Source organism: Bos taurus, chromosome 8, assembly GCF_002263795.3.
Source record: "Bos taurus isolate L1 Dominette 01449 registration number 42190680 breed Hereford chromosome 8, ARS-UCD2.0, whole genome shotgun sequence".
NCBI lineage: Eukaryota > Metazoa > Chordata > Mammalia > Artiodactyla > Bovidae > Bos > Bos taurus.
In genome coordinates, this window is record NC_037335.1 from 70302317 (window position 1) to 70323028 (window position 20712).

Genomic DNA, 20712 nt, shown 5'->3' on the forward strand with positions numbered 1-20712 from the left:
TCTGCTCAAATGCTCAGAGAGGGGGCAGCCCCGGCAGAGAAGAGCTGCTGGCTCTGGCCCTCAGGGGCTGGTGTGCGAAGTTGTCTTGACTGCTTCTCTTCTCTCCCTCAGGTCCCAATTAATGGATTCTGACATGGATTATGAAAGGCCAAATGTAGAGACCATCAAGTGCGTGGTGGTGGGGGACAACGCTGTGGGCAAGACCAGGCTTATCTGTGCCCGGGCCTGCAATGCCACCCTCACCCAGTACCAGCTGCTTGCCACCCACGTGCCCACGGTTTGGGCCATTGACCAGTATCGGGTATGCCAAGAGGTAAGGTTGCAAGTCTATGGCCTCACTCATCTGGGCTTCTTCCCCAGGGATTTCTCCAGAGGGGCCCTATGCTAAGCTCACGGAAGCCCTTTAAAGGTTGAGTAGAGGCAGCTGAAGAGCACAGATTCCTGGGAGAGGCCTGAGGGGAGCCCACCCCAGGGGAGGGGTCCCCAAACCTTTGTGTTTGTCTGAACAGAAGCCTGGGGCATCTTGTGTAACATAGCCCCCAGTAATGGGAAGCCCTGGAGCTGGGAAAGGGGTGGTGCTTTGGAGAGATGAGAGCTGCCGGGAGAAAAGAAACTGCTGGCTAATGATACCAGAAGACCCAAGGCTGGGAAACATCTGACTGGCAGGTACAGCTGGGAACAAGGATGGGCTCCTTGGGAGATCGCATCACTCCCGTGACTGTCTGCCCTCTGGAGTCTCTTCTGTCCTGGCCAGCTCTTGTTAGGGGACTCAGGTGTTCTAGGACACAGAGAGGGAGACACTAGTTGTCCCCCAGCCCCCATGCTGTGGGACCCAGGAGTGAGCTGACCCCACCCCAAGTCAGCATGCAGGGCCCCCAGGAACCATTGCCTTCGCTTCCCTCCCCTCTCCCTGTCCCACCCCCTTCCCCCACCCCTTCCAGGTGCTGGAACGTTCCCGAGACGTGGTGGACGATGTGAGCGTGTCTCTCCGCCTCTGGGACACCTTCGGAGACCACCACAAAGACCGGCGCTTTGCTTATGGGAGGTAGGGAAGGCCCCCGCTGCCTGCAGGGAGCCAAGTGGATGGGGTTTTTCCCCGAGGTATGAGGACACTCTGTGAAACTGAGTGGAAGGAGTTTCACTCTGTGAAACTGGGAGGAAGGAGTAGAGAAAACAGCCCTGGGAGACCTTTCACGGGAAGGCAGCCTGGCTGGGCAGGGAGCCGGCTTTGCAGTCGGGCGGCCTGGTTTCAGTTCTCTCCTGTTAACCAGTAACGCTGGGACTTTGAGCAATTAGGAAGGCTGTTCTGAGATGAGTTTTCTCAGATGAGATGGTAAAAGTGGTCATGTCTAAATCTCAAGAGAGCTGTGAGGTCAACCCAAGAATCTTTGAAAGCTCTCAAGTGCTAACTTGGGGGTACAGAAATAGGAAGTGCTATGATTAAATGTTTTGGGGGAGATCACGTGAGCCGATCCATATGACAGTTGTGGGACTGCAGTGTAGGGGTGCCGTTGGGTATGTGTTCTCCCTTGTTCCAGCAGCAGGGAACCTATCACTAGCTTTTTCTGCCTATAACCTCACTCTCTCCCACCCCAGATCTGATGTGGTGGTTCTGTGCTTCTCCATTGCCAACCCCAACTCCCTCCACCATGTCAAGACCATGTGGTACCCAGAAATCAAGCACTTCTGCCCCCGAGCACCTGTCATCTTGGTGGGCTGCCAGCTGGACCTGCGTTATGCTGACCTGGACGCTGTCAATAGGGCCAGGAGACCCTTGGCTAGGTAGGGAGTCCTGGTGCCTAGGGAGGGAAAGGTGGCAGATGGGGAAGGGGAAGAGGGGGTGGGGGGAAGTTGTGTGTCTCTCAACTCCCTGCTCAGCCCTGAGAGAATGCACAGAGCCTCACTTCTCTCCCTCCATTTGAAGCAGACTCACATAGGGGGCCAGTAAGAATGGTCATTCTTTCATCCATCCATCCATCCATCCATTACACACTGAGTGGGCAATACTGGGCTAAGCATCATGAGGAGAGAAGGAGAAGGAGAGGTAATCTTTGTATGAAAGGAGCTTATAGTCTTGCTGGGAGACGAACTGGATAGGTGAATATGTTAAAAACCAGCATGCTAATTGCCAGAGAGGTAGTCAGCCCTCCCACTACTCTGAGCCAGGGAGATCACCCAGGCCTACCATAGATAATGGAGGGCTTCCTGGAAGAAGAAGGGATTACAAGTGAGCTTTGAAAGAATGGTAGGATCTGGCCAAACAGAGGAGAAAGGGAGTGGAAATGAGCAGGGCAGGAATGGGGCTTAGACCCAGATCCTCAGCAGGGACGCCCCCAGTCAGGTGACAAACACACAGGATTGGGGAATGCATCTCCCTGCCCCCCACCCCTCCACCACCGACATGAATTTGGCTTCCCTTCTTGAACGTGCCAGGCCCATCAAGCCCAATGAGATCCTTCCCCCGGAGAAGGGCCGAGAGGTGGCCAAGGAGCTGGGTATCCCCTACTACGAGACGAGTGTGGTGGCGCAGTTCGGTATCAAGGATGTGTTCGACAACGCCATCCGGGCAGCGCTTATCTCCCGCCGGCACCTGCAGTTCTGGAAGTCCCACCTCCGCAATGTGCAGCGGCCCCTGCTGCAGGCGCCTTTCCTGCCCCCCAAGCCGCCGCCCCCGCTCATTGTGGTGCCCGACCCCCCCTCCAGCAGCGAGGAGTGCCCTGCCCACCTCCTGGAGGACCCGCTGTGTGCAGACGTCATCCTTGTGCTTCAGGAGCGGGTGCGCATCTTCGCCCACAAGATCTACCTCTCCACATCCTCCTCCAAGTTCTACGACCTGTTCCTCATGGACCTGAGTGAGGGGGAGCTGGGGGGACCCTCGGGGTCAGGGGGTCCCCGCTCAGAGGACCACCGGGGTCACCCTGATCAACACCACCACCATCACCACCACCACCACCACCATGGCCGGGACTTCCTGCTCCGGGCAGCCAGTTTTGACGTGTGTGAGAGTGTGGAGGAGGGCGGGGGCTCTGGGCCTGTTGGGCTCCGGGCATCCACCAGCGACGGGATCTTACGGGGCAATGGGACAGGGTACCTTCCTGGGCGGGGTCGAGTGCTGTCTTCCTGGAGCCGAGCTTTTGTGAGCATCCAGGAAGAGATGACAGAAGACCCACTGACTTATAAATCCCGGCTGATGGTGGTGGTGAAAATGGACAACTCCATCCAGCCAGGGCCGTTCCGGGCTGTTCTCAAGTACCTGTACACGGGGGAGCTGGACGAGAACGAGCGAGACCTCATGCACATCGCCCACATCGCTGAGCTGCTTGAGGTCTTTGATCTGCGCATGATGGTGGCCAACATCCTCAACAACGAGGCCTTCATGAACCAGGAGATCACCAAGGCCTTCCATGTCCGCCGAACAAACCGGGTTAAGGAGTGCTTGGCCAAAGGCACCTTCTCAGGTATGAAACAGGCTTTAGGAGCTGGTGTCCCAAAGGCAGGGGACTTCCCTCCAGGAGCCTTCTGCAGAATCTGGGTTGGTCCAAGTAGCATTCTGAGTCATCTCAGCCACTGATGTCCTGGAGATACCACAACTCTGCTCCTGAAACCTAGAGCCCCCAGCTTGAGATTGGGTCATGTGGTGCTCACAGACTGTGGCTTCAGGAGGAAGCAGTCATCTGGGAGCAGTGTCGACCTGAGGGGTTGGTTGTCCCATATACTTTCACCCCATCCTCACGTGATGCATCTTCTCTCACCCAACAGATGTGACCTTCATCCTGGATGATGGCACCATCAGCGCCCACAAGCCCCTGTTGATTTCTAGCTGTGACTGGATGGCTGCCATGTTTGGGGGGCCATTTGTGGAGAGTTCCACCAGGGAGGTAAGGCTAGGATGGAAACAGCTGGGAGGGAGAGAGGCTTACTCCCTTTCCATCTGAGGCATCTGTCACTTCACAGTACTTCCTTCAGCCTTGACTCTGTACAAACCACCAAGTGATGGGCCCAAGAGAAGTTTATGAGATGGCTCCTATAGCCAAGGACTTTGCAATATACCAAGATGGGCAATTATGGTCACATCCTAGCTCTATAGTTGAGAAAAAACTTTTTCCTTAAAGCAGTAAGAACAGATTTTTTATTCAGAAACTATTGCAATAGGGGAAAAGAGACCTCAGTATAGAACTGGTTTTTATTCTTAATTGAGCATGATCAAGTGGAGTTTATAGTCAAGGTGTAGGGTGGGAGTCAGTGGGTAGAAAATTAGTTAGAGGAAACATCAGGAGTCAGTGGGAGTTCTAGCCAAATCAAGACTGGGGTTCAAGTCTGACCTCCTTTCTACCCTTCTCTGAACTGTGACACTGACTGTCCATCCCTCAGCCTTGGAGTTAACAGTGTCCTCCTTTGTGAATCTACTTAAAGTTCCAAGGGTCCACACCAAGTGTCTCCAGCTGATCTGAGGTTTCCCTTGAGTATGCGGATGAGGTCTTTTATTTCTGCTGAGTACCCTTCTCAGCTCTGGTCCCTTAGTCAGTGCTCAGCAAGCACTGAAAAGCTGAACAAAGAATGTTAGAGTATAGCATCCTATAACCCAGAGAAGGCATTTCCTAAGGTTTCTGAGTCAGGAAGATCCTTTGGAGGAGGGAAGGGCACCCCTTTCCAGTATTCTTACCTGGAGAATCCCAAGGACAGAGGAGCCTGGCGGGCTACAGTCCATAGGGTCGCACAGAGTCGGACATGACTTAAGCGACTTAGCACACACTGGAAAGGGAGTCCTTCTGGGAGGTGAAGCGGAGAGTTCGAGATTTGAGTTGTCTCTGCTCCCTGAAGCATGAGTGGGTTGAGATGTGCAACGTGTGAGATGGGAACTCTCCAGAGTCACAGAAGCAGCTGTAAAGTTCCAGCCAATTCCAGTGCAGCCTGGAGAGGCTGGCGGCTGATGAGAAAGCAGTTTTTGTGTTGGTCTCGCTCTGGGGAGATCCCAGAGGCCCAGAGCTGTAGCTTCGAGCAGCCCAGAGAGACCAGCTGGTGTTCGCTCCGTTCATCCACATCCCACTTGCACTGCTCCCCGAAGGATAGAGTGGGGCCAGGTGCAGGTGACCGGAAGGATTCCTTTATGCTTCCTCCAAACCAGAAAGATGCTAACGCGAGTCCAGGTCCTTTTAAAAGCTGTTGGAGCCCTGCTCACAGGTGCTCAGCAGATGGGTTCATTGCAGGCTGTTGGTGTGGGAGATTAGCCTTTGGGGAAGGAGGGGTTCTGAGCAGGTCCAGGGACCTCAGAGGGGTGGCAACCTGTCTATGGGAGACCAACTGTCCAGGCCAGGGCCTTCTGAGTTCTTCAGAACTGCTGCTCTTTCCCTAAAGCTGGACCTTGCTGCAGCCTGCCCCATTCCTTCCCACCCGCAGGTGGTATTTCCTTACACAAGCAAGAGCTGCATGCGGGCCGTGCTGGAGTACCTGTACACTGGCATGTTCACCTCCAGCCCCGACCTGGACGACATGAAACTCATCATCCTGGCCAACCGCCTCTGCCTGCCACACTTGGTCGCCCTCACAGGTAGCTAAGCCCAGGGGAGGGGCCTCCAGGGAGGAGGAGGAGTCAGGGGACCCCCTGGGAGTCGTGATTTCTTCTCTCACCTGTCTCCTCCTAGGGGACAGGCCGCCAGCACCAAGGGGATACGTTTACATAGCGTGAGATACGTCGGTGCGTATTGGGGTTGTGGTGAGGACGTGGATGTAAGGAAATGTGTGAGAGGGATGCTTGGTGGGGTCACCTTATAGGTCTCTCTAGAGGTTATTGCGGTGCAGCAAGTGGGCACCAGTAGATGCCAGGGCTCGAGGTTCTCAGCTTGGCCACACTTAGGCAAGCTTAAGAAGCCAAAAAGAACAGAACACCATTCCTCATTCCTACCCTTGCATCTCCTCCTCCTTCCTTTCGTTTTTCTTCCCCTTTCTCATTTCCTTCTTCTCTTCCACCTTCCCTTTCTCTTTCTTCTAGAAACACAGTAAACATTGACCTAATTGTTGGTCACTCCTAATTCTTTGATTCCTGGAAGATCCTGTGAGCTAGAGCTCAGGTTTCAGCATGGACCAACCCCAGAGGCTTGGGTGGAGCAGGGGCTGGGGCAGGAGGGAGACCAAGGAGCAGCACTTGGGGTGCCAGGGCAGGAGGAGAGATGGTGCAGTGCAGATGAGAAGTCATGTGGAGCCTGTGGTGCCCGCCGACAGGTGGTGCTCCTGAGCTGGAGTCAGCATGTGCGTTCCATTGATGTTGGTGTTGGTACCTGTACTGGCATTGATGTCCAGGTTAATGTCCTTGGGTGGGTCGGCAGCAGAGAGCAAGGCCTCAGATACTGAGTTGAGGTTCAGGGAAGGACCTGGTGTCAGAGCTGCTGTGGCCCTCGGCAGATGATCAAGATTGGGACTTGGCTATGAGGGAAGCAGCGATCCTATGATGAGAAATGAATTGAAAGGTGGCGCTTGGTCCCTGGAAGAGGTGGAAATGATTGACCAGAATCAAATGTTAAGAGCTGAGCCTGCAGAGGCAGGCCAGGGGACACTGAGGGCTTTAGGGCAGGGAGTAAGAGGCTTCTAAAGATTTCAACTGCAGAATTCCCTGGTGGTCTGGTGGTTAAGGCTGCACTTCCACTGCAGGGGGCACGGGTTTGATCCCTGGTCAGGGAACTAAGATCCTGCATGCTGAGTGGTTCAACCAATAAATAAATAAAAAATAAATAAGATCACAGCTACAACAATTTGAAAAAGTGGTGCAGCATTCCCAGAACACAGAAAATAGTCCAAAACTCTTAGACTAAATAACTTTTGAAAGATTTGCTACACAGAAATGGCCCAAATGAAAAAAAAATGTATTCAGGTGTTTCTTTAAGTTTGTTTCATCATAGCAAGCAATCAGAGACAAGTCAAACAGGCACACTGGTTAAGCACACGTGGATGGCTTTTGCAAGGTAACCATTAATAATGTTACCTCTCACTGCTGCATGGAAAGGCTTATAGAAAATAACATTGAATGGCCTTTCCTGGGAAATGCTTCATAATCGCTAAAAAACATATTTAAAAAATATGTTTCTATGTACCGTGTAAAGGAACAGTGGAAAATGCCAAGTGTTGTATAATAAGTGACATGTTTTGTGATATAAGCTTACTATGAAGTTATTAATTTAAGCTTAATTTTTAAAATGTTAAATATTGCACAAAAACATGAAATATGTGTTCATCTTGATAAATTATTACAAACCGAGTGGCCCTTGCTCGCCACACCAGAGCCCCCAGTCTGTCCCTCTCAACCATAGGCCCTCCCCACCCCGAAGTAACCGTTCTGCCTATTGCTCTAAGATTTTATGATTGCTCTTCCTTACTCTTCTTCATAGTTATATCATCCAAGTGTGCATCCTGAAACACTATAGCATGATTTTATTTTTTATATATCTTTTAAGGTTTTTTTAATCTGTAAGTTCCTTGTCTGTTAAAAACAAAAACAGAACTTTCCCTTGGGATATGTTGGAAAAACCCTCTGATCCAGGGAACCTAGATTTTTTTACTGATCGCCTTTCTGTAGTCCACCATGTTTCCGTCTTATCAACTGGCCTTCAGGTCTAGAGGCTAGATTAGATCGAGTCTTCTTTTGGTGAGACTACATTTTGTAGGCTGTTTCTGCTTTTCATCAAGAAACATAGATCATCTGCTTTTCTCGCTTTTTGTGGTGTTAGCAGCCTTTGAATTTTATTGCCTGGATCCATTCATTTATTAAGTGTTGTGAAATGGTAATATTCCAGTTCGGTCTTTTTTTTTTTTTTTTAATCTGGTAGAATACTTTCAAAAGGAGGGAAACTTTCCCTCACCTATGGTTTGATTTCCCAGTAGAATAGTTCATGTAGGAAAGGCAGGTGAATATGTGGTATTTTAATTTACCAGTTGTTTTTCTTTTCTCTTATATTTATGTACTTATTTGGCTGCAGTGGAGTCTTAGTGCTGGCATGAAGGATCTTTAGTTGCAGCATGTGGGATCTAGCTCCCTTTCCAGGGGTTGAACCTGGTCCCCTGCATTGGAAGTGTAGAGTTTTGGCCACTGGACCATCAGGGAAGTCCCTGTTTACCAGTTTTCAAGACACACATTTGTTTGCTATCATCTTTTGAGAGTGACCAGTTGATTTTTTGTTATTAATATTACATGTGATTATGAATTTTTGGACTTGAACATACTCTATTGGTTTTTAGTTCAGGTCAGTTGCTCAGTCGTGTTCAACTCTTTGTGACCCTATGGACTGCAGCATGCCAGGCATCCCTGTCCATCACCAACTTCTGAAGCCTACTCAAACTCATGTCCATCACGTCAGTGATGTCATCCACCCATCTTGTCCTCTGTCGTCCCCTTCTCCTGCCTTCAATCTTTCCCAGCATCAGGATCTTTTCAAATGAGTTGGTTCTTCACATCAGGTGGCCAAAGTATTGGAGTCTCAGATTCAGCATCTGTCCTTCCAATGAATATTCAGGACTGATTTCCTTTAAGATTGACTGGTTGGATCTCCTTGCAGTCCAGGGGACTCTCAAGAGTCTTCTCCAACACCACAATTGAAAAGCATCAATTCTTTAGCACTCAGCCTTCTTTATAGTCCAACTCTCACATCCGTACATGACTACTGGAAAAACCATAGCTTTGACTAGATGGACTTTTGTTGGTAGAGTAATGTCTCTGCTTTTTAATATGCTGTCTAGGTTGGTCATAGCTTTTCTTTCAAGGAGCAAACATCTTTTAATTTCACGGCATCAGTCACCATCTGCAGTGATTTTGGAGCCCCCCAAAATGAAGTCTCTCAGTATTTCCATTGTTTCCCCATCTATTTGCCATGAAGTGATGGGACCGGATGCCATGATCTTAGTTTTCTGAATGTTGAGTTTTAAGCCAACTTTTTCACTTTCCTCTTTCACTTTCATCAAGAGGTTCTTTAGTTCTTCGCTTTCTGCCATAAAGATGGTGCCCTCTGCATATCTGAGGTTACTGATGTTTCTCCCGGCAATCTTGATTCCAGCTATCGGTTTTAAATAATTGCAATTAGCTTTATGGAAACTCAGATACTCTGCTGTTCCTTTAACCTGTAGAAGTCTTCTCAAGTTGGCTGCAGAGTCTCTAGAAGAGCTTTCGATGCTCTGGAATGACAAGATGTGCCAGGTTCATTGTGTACATTTCCTGCCCCATACCCGTATCAGCCATTTCTCTAAGAAGTCTTGGCTTCCTGTAGTTGGAAATGGGATTTCAAGGCTACAGTATTTGCATTAGCAATGCTTTTGCTATTGGGATGGCTGTTGTTTCTAGGTCTTTTCCCATGGACTCAGCTGAGACATATTACTTTTAAAGATAAAATACTTTATCAGTTTATACTGACACAGTTAAAATTCAGAACTCAAAGTGTTTACTTCTTCCCTAGAAAGGTCTTAACATGAAATGCAAGGTTAGTACACAATTTGTTACAAAATTTAAATTAAAATGAACAACTTGATTTAATCCTTAGTTCTAATCTATAGTTCTCAGCAAATTTGAGATTTAATACCCTCTCCCATCAGTATCAATGGCTGATTCTCAGGGGTGGGGGCTTTCACCCCACCTGTATAACTCCTTGCTGCAACATATGTAGCTTAAAAAGCTTCATAGGTTATTCTAGTCTCCGCCTTCACTTCCCACCTCATCTCCAGTGGGAAAGTCTTGCTCCAATCCTGGTTTCCTCACTGGTAGGAGCCGACTTAAATCTCCTGTGGCCTTTCCTGGCCTGTTGGGACTTGCCCCGGACCTCTCTTTGCCCTGCTGTGGGCCCCTGCTGGGGTCGGGGAGGGGATAAACAAGTGCCTGTCCACTCCTGTGGTTCTTCAGCCCGTTCCTGGCTGTGTGTGTGTCACAGAGCAGTACACAGTGACTGGGCTGATGGAAGCAACCCAGATGATGGTGGACATCGACGGGGACGTCCTTGTGTTCCTGGAACTGGCTCAGGTAGGATGACAGGGAAGGAATCTCTGCAACATTCTCAGCTCTGGGCTCTGCCTGTTGGCAGCAAATGGGGAGGGTTTGGGAGGTGGTGGGTAGGAAGGAAACCCATTGACAGACTTGGTTCCCCCAGTGGGCAGACCCATCTTATCCTGCAGGCCAGAGGATTCACCCCAACATGCCAAGAGAAGAGGCTGGCTGTGGCAGGAAGGGACAGAGACTTCAGGCAACCGTTGGGCCGGGGAGGGAAACCAGAGCCCTGTATAGACGTGGTTGCTGCCGGCTGGGGTCATTTAAGGCACACTGGGGACTCTCCATCTAAGATGAACTTCCTCCTCCATTTTCCCAAGTGACAGTGTCAGTTGCTCAGTCATGTCTGGCTCTCTGCGACCCCGTGCACTTTAGCCTGCCAGGCTCCTCTGTCTCTGGGATTCTCCAGGCAAGAATACTGAAGTGGGTTGCCATTTCCTCCTCAAGGGGATCCTGCTGACCCAGGGACTGAACCCAGGTGTCCTGCATTGCGGGCAGATTCTTTACTGTCTGAGCCACCCAGAACAGGCAAGCAAAATCTCCCCTACGAGCCCTCAGGGTGTCAAACATTCTAAAGATTAGTTTATGAAGTTAAAACATGGCAGATATGCCTGGGAGGTCAGCTCTCTAAGCCCGGTTGTCAGCACCTTAGTGCAGGCTGCTCTGGTGCAGCATGGAGGACGAGGGGTCAGATCTGAGGAGGGCAGACCCAGTAGGAGGCCACCTCATAGGACTGTGGGTTTCTGGGGCTGCTGGGGGCAGGTCACGGGTGAGGTGGTGGTGATGGGGCCAAGGAGCAAACCCATGTCATTCCGTCATGGTTTTGTGTGGCCTTGCCACTCGAGGTGGGTTCTTTGTGACTCAGGGCCTTTGCCCACCTGCGCCAAAGCTCTGGCTCTGAAGGCAAAAGTAGACATCTGTGTGCAGACCTTGGCCCAGGGGTCCCAGCACAGACATGCTCCTGTCTGTTCCCAGTTCCACTGTGCGTACCAGTTGGCTGACTGGTGTCTTCACCACATCTGCACCAACTACAACAATGTGTGTCGCAAGTTCCCCCGAGACATGAAGGCCATGTCCCCAGGTGAGCATCCCCAGCGGCATTTGTCGCCTCCCTCTCCTTGGGTCCAAGCCTCTGACCTGACCCCAGGGCGCCCAGAGGCTGCCAAAGACCCCTGTGGGTGGGGAGTAGCCTGCAAACATGCACCCAGCCCAGCGGAGGGGGTCCTGGAAAAAGCGCTGGTGTGGAGGGCGGCCCCCCTGCCCTGGCCCACCAGAGACCTTGGGCAATTCACTCTGCCCCTCTGAGCTTCTGCTTTTCACAGGTACAGTCAGACTAGAGGTGGTGTTTTTTAGATGTTTGTGGACCAAACTCCACAATAAGAAATACATTTTTGTTTGTTAATTTTTACAATGTTGGTTGGTTTCTGCCAAACAACAATGCAAATCAGCCATGATTATACATATATCCCCTGCCTCTTGAGCCTCCCTCCCATCCCCATATCCCACCCCTCTAGCCTATCAAGAATTACGTTTTATCTTGTGACCTAGTACACATATTGAAAATTTTATCAGTTGTTTTTAATACTGTTCACGACTCATGACATTAATTTCATAACCTAGGAATGGGCACAAGTCACAGCTTGGACAACACAGATCTGGGCATCCTCTGGGATCCCTGCAGCTTGGTCTCTGCTTAATTGATGTCTCAGGTCCTGGGGCCTGACAGGAATCCAGGGGTCCAGGATTCATGGGATGCAGGGAGAGGTGTGGCTGGCCTCCCCCAGTTGGTCTTCACTGGGCACAGTCTGCTTTGCTGTGACCCTCCTCCCTAGTACTCTACCAGTTCTCCCACTCCTGCTCTCTCCTCGTCACCCTTCTAGCATTTTCTTTCTAAAGCGCAGCTCCAACTGCCTCACTTCCCTGGTCCCAAACTGCCGTGGAGCCCCCACACCTTCTAGAAGAAGTCCAAACCCCTCAGCCTAGCCTTCCCTCCCATCTGAGCTCCTGCATACCCCAACCCCCCGCACCTCCCGTCTCAGAACCTCAGCTCTGCCAGCTGCACCTGCTGTCAGCCAGCCAGGCCGAGCATCTTCTTGACCACAGCTCTTCTCACCATTTCTCCCTCATCCCTTGTCGCAGCCTGCTTTATTCTCCAAGCCTTGATAGGATCTTCCCTCTGCCTTTGAAGAAAGACGCAAGTGGAAATGCCTTTCCCCAGCGTGGACCGTCGGCTCCACTCCCTGGGCAGCTGACTCTCTTTGGGGGCTCAGTGAAGGCAGGGCTTCCACTTCTGGTCCCCAGGGGTTGGCATGTGGGCCTAGGAGGACCAGAGGCATGTTCCATGGCAGCGGGGCAGGGGTGGGAGTCCCTCTGCCCCTCCTCCTGCGTCTTCCTCACCCAGCCCTACTGCCGTTCTGCCCCAGAAAACCAGCAGTATCTCGAGAAACACCGGTGGCCACCCGTCTGGTACCTGAAGGAGGAAGACCACTACCAGCGGGCCCGGAAGGAGCGCGAGAAGGAGGACTATCTGCACCTGAAGCAGCAGCCCAAGCGGCGCTGGTTGTTCTGGAATAGTCCGTCCTCGGCGTCCTCTTCGGCCGCCTCCTCGGCGTCCCCATCCTCCTCCTCGGCTGTGGTCTGAGATGCTGCCACCCTCTTCTGACCCTGCTGCTGTTGTCCCCACTTGTCTTTGCCCCTCTGCTCCTCCGTATCGCCCCCTCCACCTCCCAGGGACAGAGGACTCGCATAACCAGGACCCTTTGGGTGGAGCTGCTCTCACCAGCCAACATAGCTCAGCACAGAGAGGAGGGAGCCTGGCCTCGTGGACCAGAGCAGTGGCCCTGTGCAGAGGTCCTGATTCCATGGCTGGCTGGGAGACAACTCTTGGAGGCGGGCATCGGGGAGAGAGCTGAGGACTGTGGCATCTTGTCTGTGGGTCGGAGAACCCTAGCATCAAAGGGGAAACTCTCCTGCTGGGAAGCTGTGTGTCCTGGTCTGCACAGGCAGCCCCCTCCCAGGGAGCAGCAGTGGGCAGGCAGGGTCCTACCTCTGTTGGCCCCACGTCTCCATTTATGGAACTGAAGGGTTATAGTGGCTTTGTGGGCCTTTCCACGTGGAGCCTACTCAAATCCTCACTGGAAAAGTCAGGGTAGAACTTAAGCCTTCAGAGCCCAACTCCAGGCTTCCACCTCTGTGGTGCAGCTGCCAGAAGCCGCAAGTAGAAGGCTTGCCCTCTGCCAGCATTGCTTCCGGGGTGTGGGCAACCAGGCCTGAGAAGGTGGCAGAGGTTTTTCAGAGCTTCAGCCCTGGAAGCAGTGCTTCTTGGTGCAATGAGAAACTTCTCTTTCCCCCCATCCTTTACCGCTCAGGTTTGGAGATGGAAACAAAAGGAAACACTGGAACAGGGGGAGAGAAAGTAGAGGGTGATGGGACCTGAGTACAGCAATCCCGTGCTCCTTTGGGCTCCTCCCCCCCGCTGCTGGCCAGCACAGCTTCTAATGGGGAGAGGGTAAATTTTGCAAAAATACGCAGACAATGAACAAAATCACCACCGACAAAAGCATTGTGGCCTCTGTCCCCTCAAAAGAAGAAAAGCAGAAAAAGACCCTGGATGGCTCTCATTCTTATAAAGCCAAGCAGGGGACCCCATGTGGATGAGGCAATGGTCGAGGTGGTAAAATTGACTCCGATGCTTTTCAGGAAAGCAGTGTAACCAGCTGTGACCGAGGATGTCCTGGCCCCACTGACTGACTCTGGAGGGCATGGTGCATGCCTTCAGCATGCTGGGGATGAGATTGCAGGGGCGGGGAGGGTGGGCTCGGGAATCACCATGATGTTGGACCCATCATGAGAATCAATCTGTTGTCAACTTCAGCAGGTAACTCCATAGGATATGACCGTGTTGAAGGGGTGGGATGCGGTAGGAGTCAAAGGTCAGGGGAAAGGGCACTGACATGGAGAATAGGAGTCTTTGTAAAGAAGGATCGTAATGAAGTACGTGACCTTACTCAGTGCTGGTTGGTGATAACAGGGAAGAATGGGGGAACTGAACAGGAGCAAAACCAAGGTCAGTCTAGAGAAGAGGAGGGAGGAGACTGGAGGATGGTGGAGGATTAAGACAGTATCTTGCAGCCCATGGGGGAAAGCTGGGCCACAACTGACCCTCTCCCCCTTTTCTGATTCTGATTTGTATCTCACTCCACACACCCTTGTTAGATTCAGAACACAGGGTCCCTCTGATGAAGGTGGAGCCAGAGAGACTGAGCTCCTGTCCTCAGCACTCAGGACTCATCTCATCTAAGAAAGATGCTTTAAGGAGAGGAACTGGGTTTTGGTCCCAGGGCCCGGTGTGGGGGGCTCTACCTCCAATTATCTGGCATAGAGCAACCGCCCGCCCCCCCACCCCAAAAAATGGAACCTCTGCATCAATTTTTTGGTGCCAAGACCTAGAGATTTGAGGTCAAGGCCTTGTCAAGAGAAGGAGCAGGAGGTGGCAGGTCAAGTGCGTCTTCAATGGCTGTGACCCTTGGTGTCCGAGAGCCCTAGACTTCAAGGCCATGGCTGCCTCCCCTCCAAGTCCTCCAGGTGGCAGGCTTGGAAACCAGACATGTGCTGCCCTCTACTGGCTGGTCAGCTCACTTCTGCTGAGCTCAGGGTGAGGCTGAGGTGAAGGGGACAGAAGGGGAACCTCCTAGGTGGGGTGTGCTGCTCTGCACCAGCCCCTTCACTCTGGGAAGGGTGTAGGAGGGGCCATGGGGGCCTCCCAAGAACTCTAGGGGGGTGGGAGAGCCAGGACCTGAAGTCCAACAGCAGGGGAATTAGGTCTCCATGAGCTTACAGGCCTGAGGCGTCTGGCCCAAAGATGAGGATGCAGAAAGGCCAGCAGGGACAGAAAGGGAAGGCGGCTCAGGAGTGGCAGGAGGCTCACAAGTGAGAGGCCACAGCAGGATCCCAGCAGGCAGGGTCTCGGCACCCCTTCCAATAGCTCCGTCAGAACCAGTCCATACCTCCAGGAGCCCAGCAAGCCCAGGTGGGACTCAGAGATACCAGCTGGGGAGGCTGTGGGGGACCTGGGCCAGCCCAGTCAGGGGAAGGGCAGGGAGGAGAGGGATGGAGGAGGGGCTGAATTCCAGTCCCCCAGGAACCTGGTGCCCAGAAATCTTGAGTCAGAGCAGGAGACACATTCACACAGGGCAAGCTTGAGCCTGAGGCATAAAAGCGAGAAGGAAGGAGTGGGTCACACAGCAAGAACACACACTCCTGCACCCACGTCACTCAGAACTCTAGAGGAGAACGGGAGGATGGGGGAGAAAAACACACACATGCCTCTTTTTATATAAAATTGCATATTTAATTTGGTCATGGATTCATAAACACATGAGTATTTTGTACCTAATGGCCTTTCTTGTACTGTTTGATATTTCCAACAAACTCTTCTAAGGTGAGAACTTCCAACGGAGAGAAGAGTGAAAAGATAAACAACCACTAGTGAAACAATTGAGTGCCTGTCGTGGGTCAGGGGCTCTTTGGACTGGATATAAAACAAGGCAACTTCAGGCTCTCCTCAAGCTTACCTTAAATAAACATGATGAACACTGACAAGGCTAATACTTTAGGTGGGCACTAAGGACGTCCTCCGAGAAAGGGATAAGTGACCTGACACTTGATTGACAAGAGTTCATTTCTATCTTCCTCTGAAGATGAAGGCAGAGTGCCCTCCACAAAAGGAACAGCAAAAGCAAGAAACACGTGACTTCCGGGGAACAGAGGGGCAGTAGGGCAGGACCTCTGAAAGGGAAGAGCAAAGGGCTATTGCACCAAGGCCACTGAGGTAGGACCCCTACCAAACTCCACTGGGGCACCATACCCTGAGGGTCCCTAAATACTCGGCCAATTCTAGTTTGGGTCCAGCCATGCCAGTCTTGGGCACACGAAGTTTTGAGATGGAAAAGATAAACTGAGGAGTAGTAGTTTCATAACATCACCCTGCCATGACTGGAATACTGTAGAGATAGGTGTGGTGGAAGGAGGGCTGAAGTGCTTACAAAGTATTTTTTAAAGTAAGAGGAAGTGATGTGCCCTCCCTGGACTGAGGGTGCTGCAGTGCATCTTCCACACTAAGAGTACTCAAGCAAGGAAACCTCCCACTAAGAACTGGGAAAGGTAAACGGAGGAGGAGGCAGAGAAGGGGAGGAGACACCAGGAGGGGCCCCCTTGCATGTCTTTATTCTGAAAACAAGATCACAATACAGATGGGGCAAGATGGAAGAGCAGAAAGACCCTGAGCTTGGGTCCTCTCACGGGCAGCCCAAATTACAACTATTTGCAGAGCAAGCACTGATAAAAAAGACAGGAACCTACCAGCATAGATCTTCTACAACTAAAGACATAAAGCAGGAACCACACTGAGATGGTTGGAGTGGGCAGACTCACAATATCATCAAGTACCATACTCCTGGTTGGACAACCCACAAAGTAGGGAATTATATTGCAGGGTTTTTCCACAGGAGAGTTCTGAGCCCCAGTTGGGCTCTCCAGCCCAGGGATCCTGCATCAGCAAGATGAACCCCCAGAGCCTTAGGCTTTGAAGGCAAGCAGGGTCCTAATTCTGCGTGTCCCACAGGACTGGAGGAAACAGAGACTTCAGTCTTAAAGAGCACACACATGCACTGGGACCTAGGGCAAAAGTGGTCACTTGATGGGAAGCTGGGTTAGAGCTGCCTGCTGGTCTTAAAGAGTGTCCCAGAGAGGCAGTGGGTGGGTGCGGCTCAGGCTGTGGGTATAGACACTGGTAACAGCTATACTTTTTACACTGTCCATGGGATTCTCATGGCAAGAATACTGGAGTGGGTTGCCACTTCCTTTTCCAGTGAACCATGTTTTGTCAGAACTCTTCACCATGACCCACCCATCTTGGGTGGCACGGCATAGCATAGCTCATAGCTTCACTGAATTAAGCAAGCCCCTTTGCCATGACAAGACTGTGATCCATAAAGGGGATTGACTGAGGAGCCTGGCAGGCTAGTCTACGGGGTCACGAAGAGTTGGACAGAACTTAGCGACTGAACAGTAACAGCCATACTTGGAAGCTTCTTCTATTGGTGGACACGGGTGCTCATAGGCACTATGGTGGGATCTTCCCACTAGCTCATTAGCCCCAGTAGCTAATGAGTTGGGTGAGGTTGGTCAGCCCCACCCAACAGCCTGTAGGCACCACTGCTGGGATGTTGTTATTGTTGTTCAGTTGCTAAGTCATGTCTAACGCTTGCTGCTACTGCTAAGTCACTTCAGTCGTGTCCGACTCTGTGCGACCCCATAGACGGCAGCCCACCAGGCTCCCCCGTCTCTGGGATTCTCCAGGCAAGAACACTGGAGTGGGTTGCCATTTCTTTCTCCAATGCATGAAAGTGAAAAGTGAAAGTGAAGTCGCTCAGTCGTGTCCGACTCTTCGTGACCCCATGGACTTCAGCACACCAGGCTCCTCCGTCCATGGGATTTTCCAGGCAAGAGTACTGGAGTGGGGTGCCGTGTCTAACGCTTTGCAGCATGCAAACGGACTGTAGCATACCAGGCTTCCCTGTCCTTCACTATCTCCCAGAATTTGTTCAAATTCATGTCCACTGAGTCAATGATGCCATGCAACCGTTTCACTCTCTGTTGCCCCCTTCTTTTCCTGCACTCAATCGTTCCTAGCATTAGGGTCTTTTCCAATAAGTCAGGTCTTGCATCGGGTGGCCAAAGTATTGGAGCTTCAGCTTCAGCATCAGTCCTTCCAATGAATATTCAGGGTTGATTTCCTTTAGGATTGACTGGTTTGATCTCCTTGCTGTCCAAGGGACTCTCAAGAGTCTTCTCCAGCACCACAGTTCAAAAGCCTCAATTCTCAGCCTTCTTTTTGGTTCAACTCTCACATCTGTTCATGACTACTGGAAAAATTATAGCTTTGGCTATACAGACCTTTGTCGGAAAGTAATGTCTCTGCTTTTTAACACACTGTCTAGGTTTGTCACAGCTTTTCTTCCAAAAAGCAAGTGTCTTTTAATTTCATGATTGCAGTCACTGTCCACAGTGCTGGGATGCTTCAAGCCAAACAACTAACAGCCCCACCCATCATCAGACAGCTGAGTAAAGACGTCCTGAGCCCACCGCCACCTCTAGGCATGCCTCTAGACATGGCACTGCCCACCAGTGGGCCAAGACCCAGCTTCCCCCACCAGTGGGCAGGTAAGGGCCCTGCCGTCCAGGAAACCTTCACTAGCCTCTGGACAGCCTCACCCTGTCCAGGGGGCAGAATGCAAGAAAACCACAGTCCTGCAGACTGTGGACGCAACCTGTACACAGCAGGTGACACCCTGTCCTAGGACCAAATGGGCCCCAACCCTGCCTATTAGCAGGCCAATACAAGCTTCAGGACACGCCGGATTCGATCCCCAACTGTGTCAGGAACTACCCCCTACCCCCACCCTGCACCAGTGATCTAACCCTAACTCGGGATACCTGGGCCCTGTAGCCAGACTCCAGGGCATGGCTCTGCCTGCCAGTCATCTGGCACTAACCCCAGGACCTGGCTTCACCCACCAGTGGGTGGGCAACAGCCCTGGAGTTTTCTGGAGCCTGGCCATGCCCACCAGTGAGCCAGCACTAGCTCCAGGTCCCATGGGGCTCTGCAGCCAGCTTCCTTGTGACCAGGTACCACTAATGAACAGCTGGCAGCCTCCACAAAGGTAGGCCCTAGCAACCAGGCCTATGACACCGCCTACATAGTCCACCCCCAACAACAGAGGGAACACCCCCTAGAGCAGGGGTCCCCAACCTCCAGGATCTAATGCCTGATGATCTGAGGTGGAGCTGATGTAATAATAGCCAAAATAAAGTGCATAGAATTGCCAATAAGATATTGAATAGAAGTAGTAAAACAGGGCATCCTGGTCTTATTCTCAATCTTACAGGGAAAGCTTTTTGTCTCACTACTGGATAAACTCTTTGAAAAAGCCCTTTGATTTTTTTTTTTTTTTTGATGATTACTTTGTCCTTCTAAAACCCAGGAACAATATTAAGCAAAATGAAGAGGCCAAGCCTCAGAGAAACGTGGCTCGGTATTTTAAGAAGTATGAATATACAGTTGGTCCCTCAGAGGACTTACAGAACAAAGGAGTTTGACCACAGCTTAGTTTGCCATTTCAAGCAGAGCTGTATTGGAGAAGCCCAGAAGTTTTAAAAGCAGATAAGTTTTCTGGACTCTTGGAATATCTTACCAAAACTTCGAGATCAGCTTCGAGAAGTCTTACAATAAGTAGGAATGACTTGTCAATATACAAAACTTATTTCCTAGCTTCCCTTTTATTCTGGTGAGAAAACCAATAGCCAGGTCAAGATTCTAAAGCAATGGAAAAGTATGTTTAGTCACTGGAAAATTCTTTCAGGGGCAATATAAGCATATGTATTGTACAAAGCAACCAATTGTCTATTTCTTTCTTGGGGAAGGTAATAATATGAACAGACTTGTTCACAAAGGAAAAATCGATCAACGTTTTAAAAAGACTGCTGCTGCTAAGTCGCTTCAGTAGTGTCCGACTCTGTGCAACCCCATAGATGGCAGCCCACCAGGCTCCTCCGTCCATGTGATTCTCTAGGCAAGAATACTGGAGTGGGTTGCCATTTCCTTCTCCAATGCATGAAAGTGAAAAGTGAAAGTGAAGTTGCTCAGTCGTGTCTGACTCTTAGCGACCTCATGTACTGCAGCCTACCAGGCTCCTCCGTCCATGGGATTTTCCAGGCAAGAGTACTGGAGTGGGGTGCCATTTAAAAAGACAGCTGATATTAATTCCTTGTGGCAGAGTGGAGATGCACAGGAGGGAAAAGCCCAAGAGCTTTTGCTTCGGTTAAAGGGATGAGTTGAAAATAATTGTTTGTGCAAGGATGTATATCAGTGAAAAAAATTACAATACCTATCACATCTGCTTTTTTGGATCAACTTAGAAGTGGTAGAAGCATAGAAAAAAAATCTTTTTATAATACCTGGGGTTTTCCACTGGAGACCCACAGGCTTTTGACAGGTTATGTGAAAGTCTAATCTTCTCCCTCCAGTTATGTGGACACAATAGCACTTAATTTTTTTTAGACCCAAGATCTATACTTTAATTTGACAGATTTATAGATACAGCCTCTGACTTCTTGGCCCTGTATGTGCAATATTTATATTTCTTCTTAAGCTGGCTGTGAATCCCATATGGACTGTGGTGAAGAAGGAATGAGAGATGTGGAAGCTATCAAATATCTCCCATGGTTTGGACGACACCACTGAAGGCAAACTAAGGGGGAATTATGGATGGAATTGAGCTTCCCTGGTGGCTCAGACGGTAAAGAATCTGCCTGCAGGGCAGGGGACCTGGGTTTGATCCCTGGGTCGGGAAGATCCCCTGGAGGAGGAAATGGCAACCCATTCCAGTATTCATGACTGGGAAATCCCATGGACAGAGGAACCTGGTGGGCTACAGTCCATGGGGTCACAAAGAGTTGGACATGAATTAGCGACTAAACAACGAGCTCTTCCCTCTTCATATCCAGACTCCTTGAGAAGCCCACATTGTACATGAAAAGGCACAAGAACCTTTCCTGTGATGTGAATGGAAATTAAACCACAATACTGTGGTGCCCCATTTTTACTAGTTCAATGTGGCGAGGGTGTAGGGAAACAG

At 50.8% G+C, this 20712-nt stretch overlaps 1 protein-coding gene across 3 annotated transcripts; it reads left to right on the forward strand.

Moving 5' to 3' along the window:
• Positions 1-46: 46 nt before the first annotated feature.
• On the forward strand, positions 47-15405 carry RHOBTB2 (Rho-related BTB domain containing 2). Of its 3 annotated transcripts, XM_059889292.1 has the most exons (10): positions 47-313; positions 942-1045; positions 1597-1782; positions 2434-2776; positions 3224-3458; positions 3760-3878; positions 5398-5548; positions 9903-9991; positions 10991-11096; positions 12439-15405. In XM_059889292.1, exons 1-10 carry the CDS (start codon positions 122-124, stop codon positions 12654-12656), a joined length of 1743 nt encoding a protein of 580 aa, XP_059745275.1. In that variant the 5' UTR covers positions 47-121; the 3' UTR covers positions 12657-15405.
• The last annotated feature ends 5307 nt before the right edge of the window (positions 15406-20712 follow it).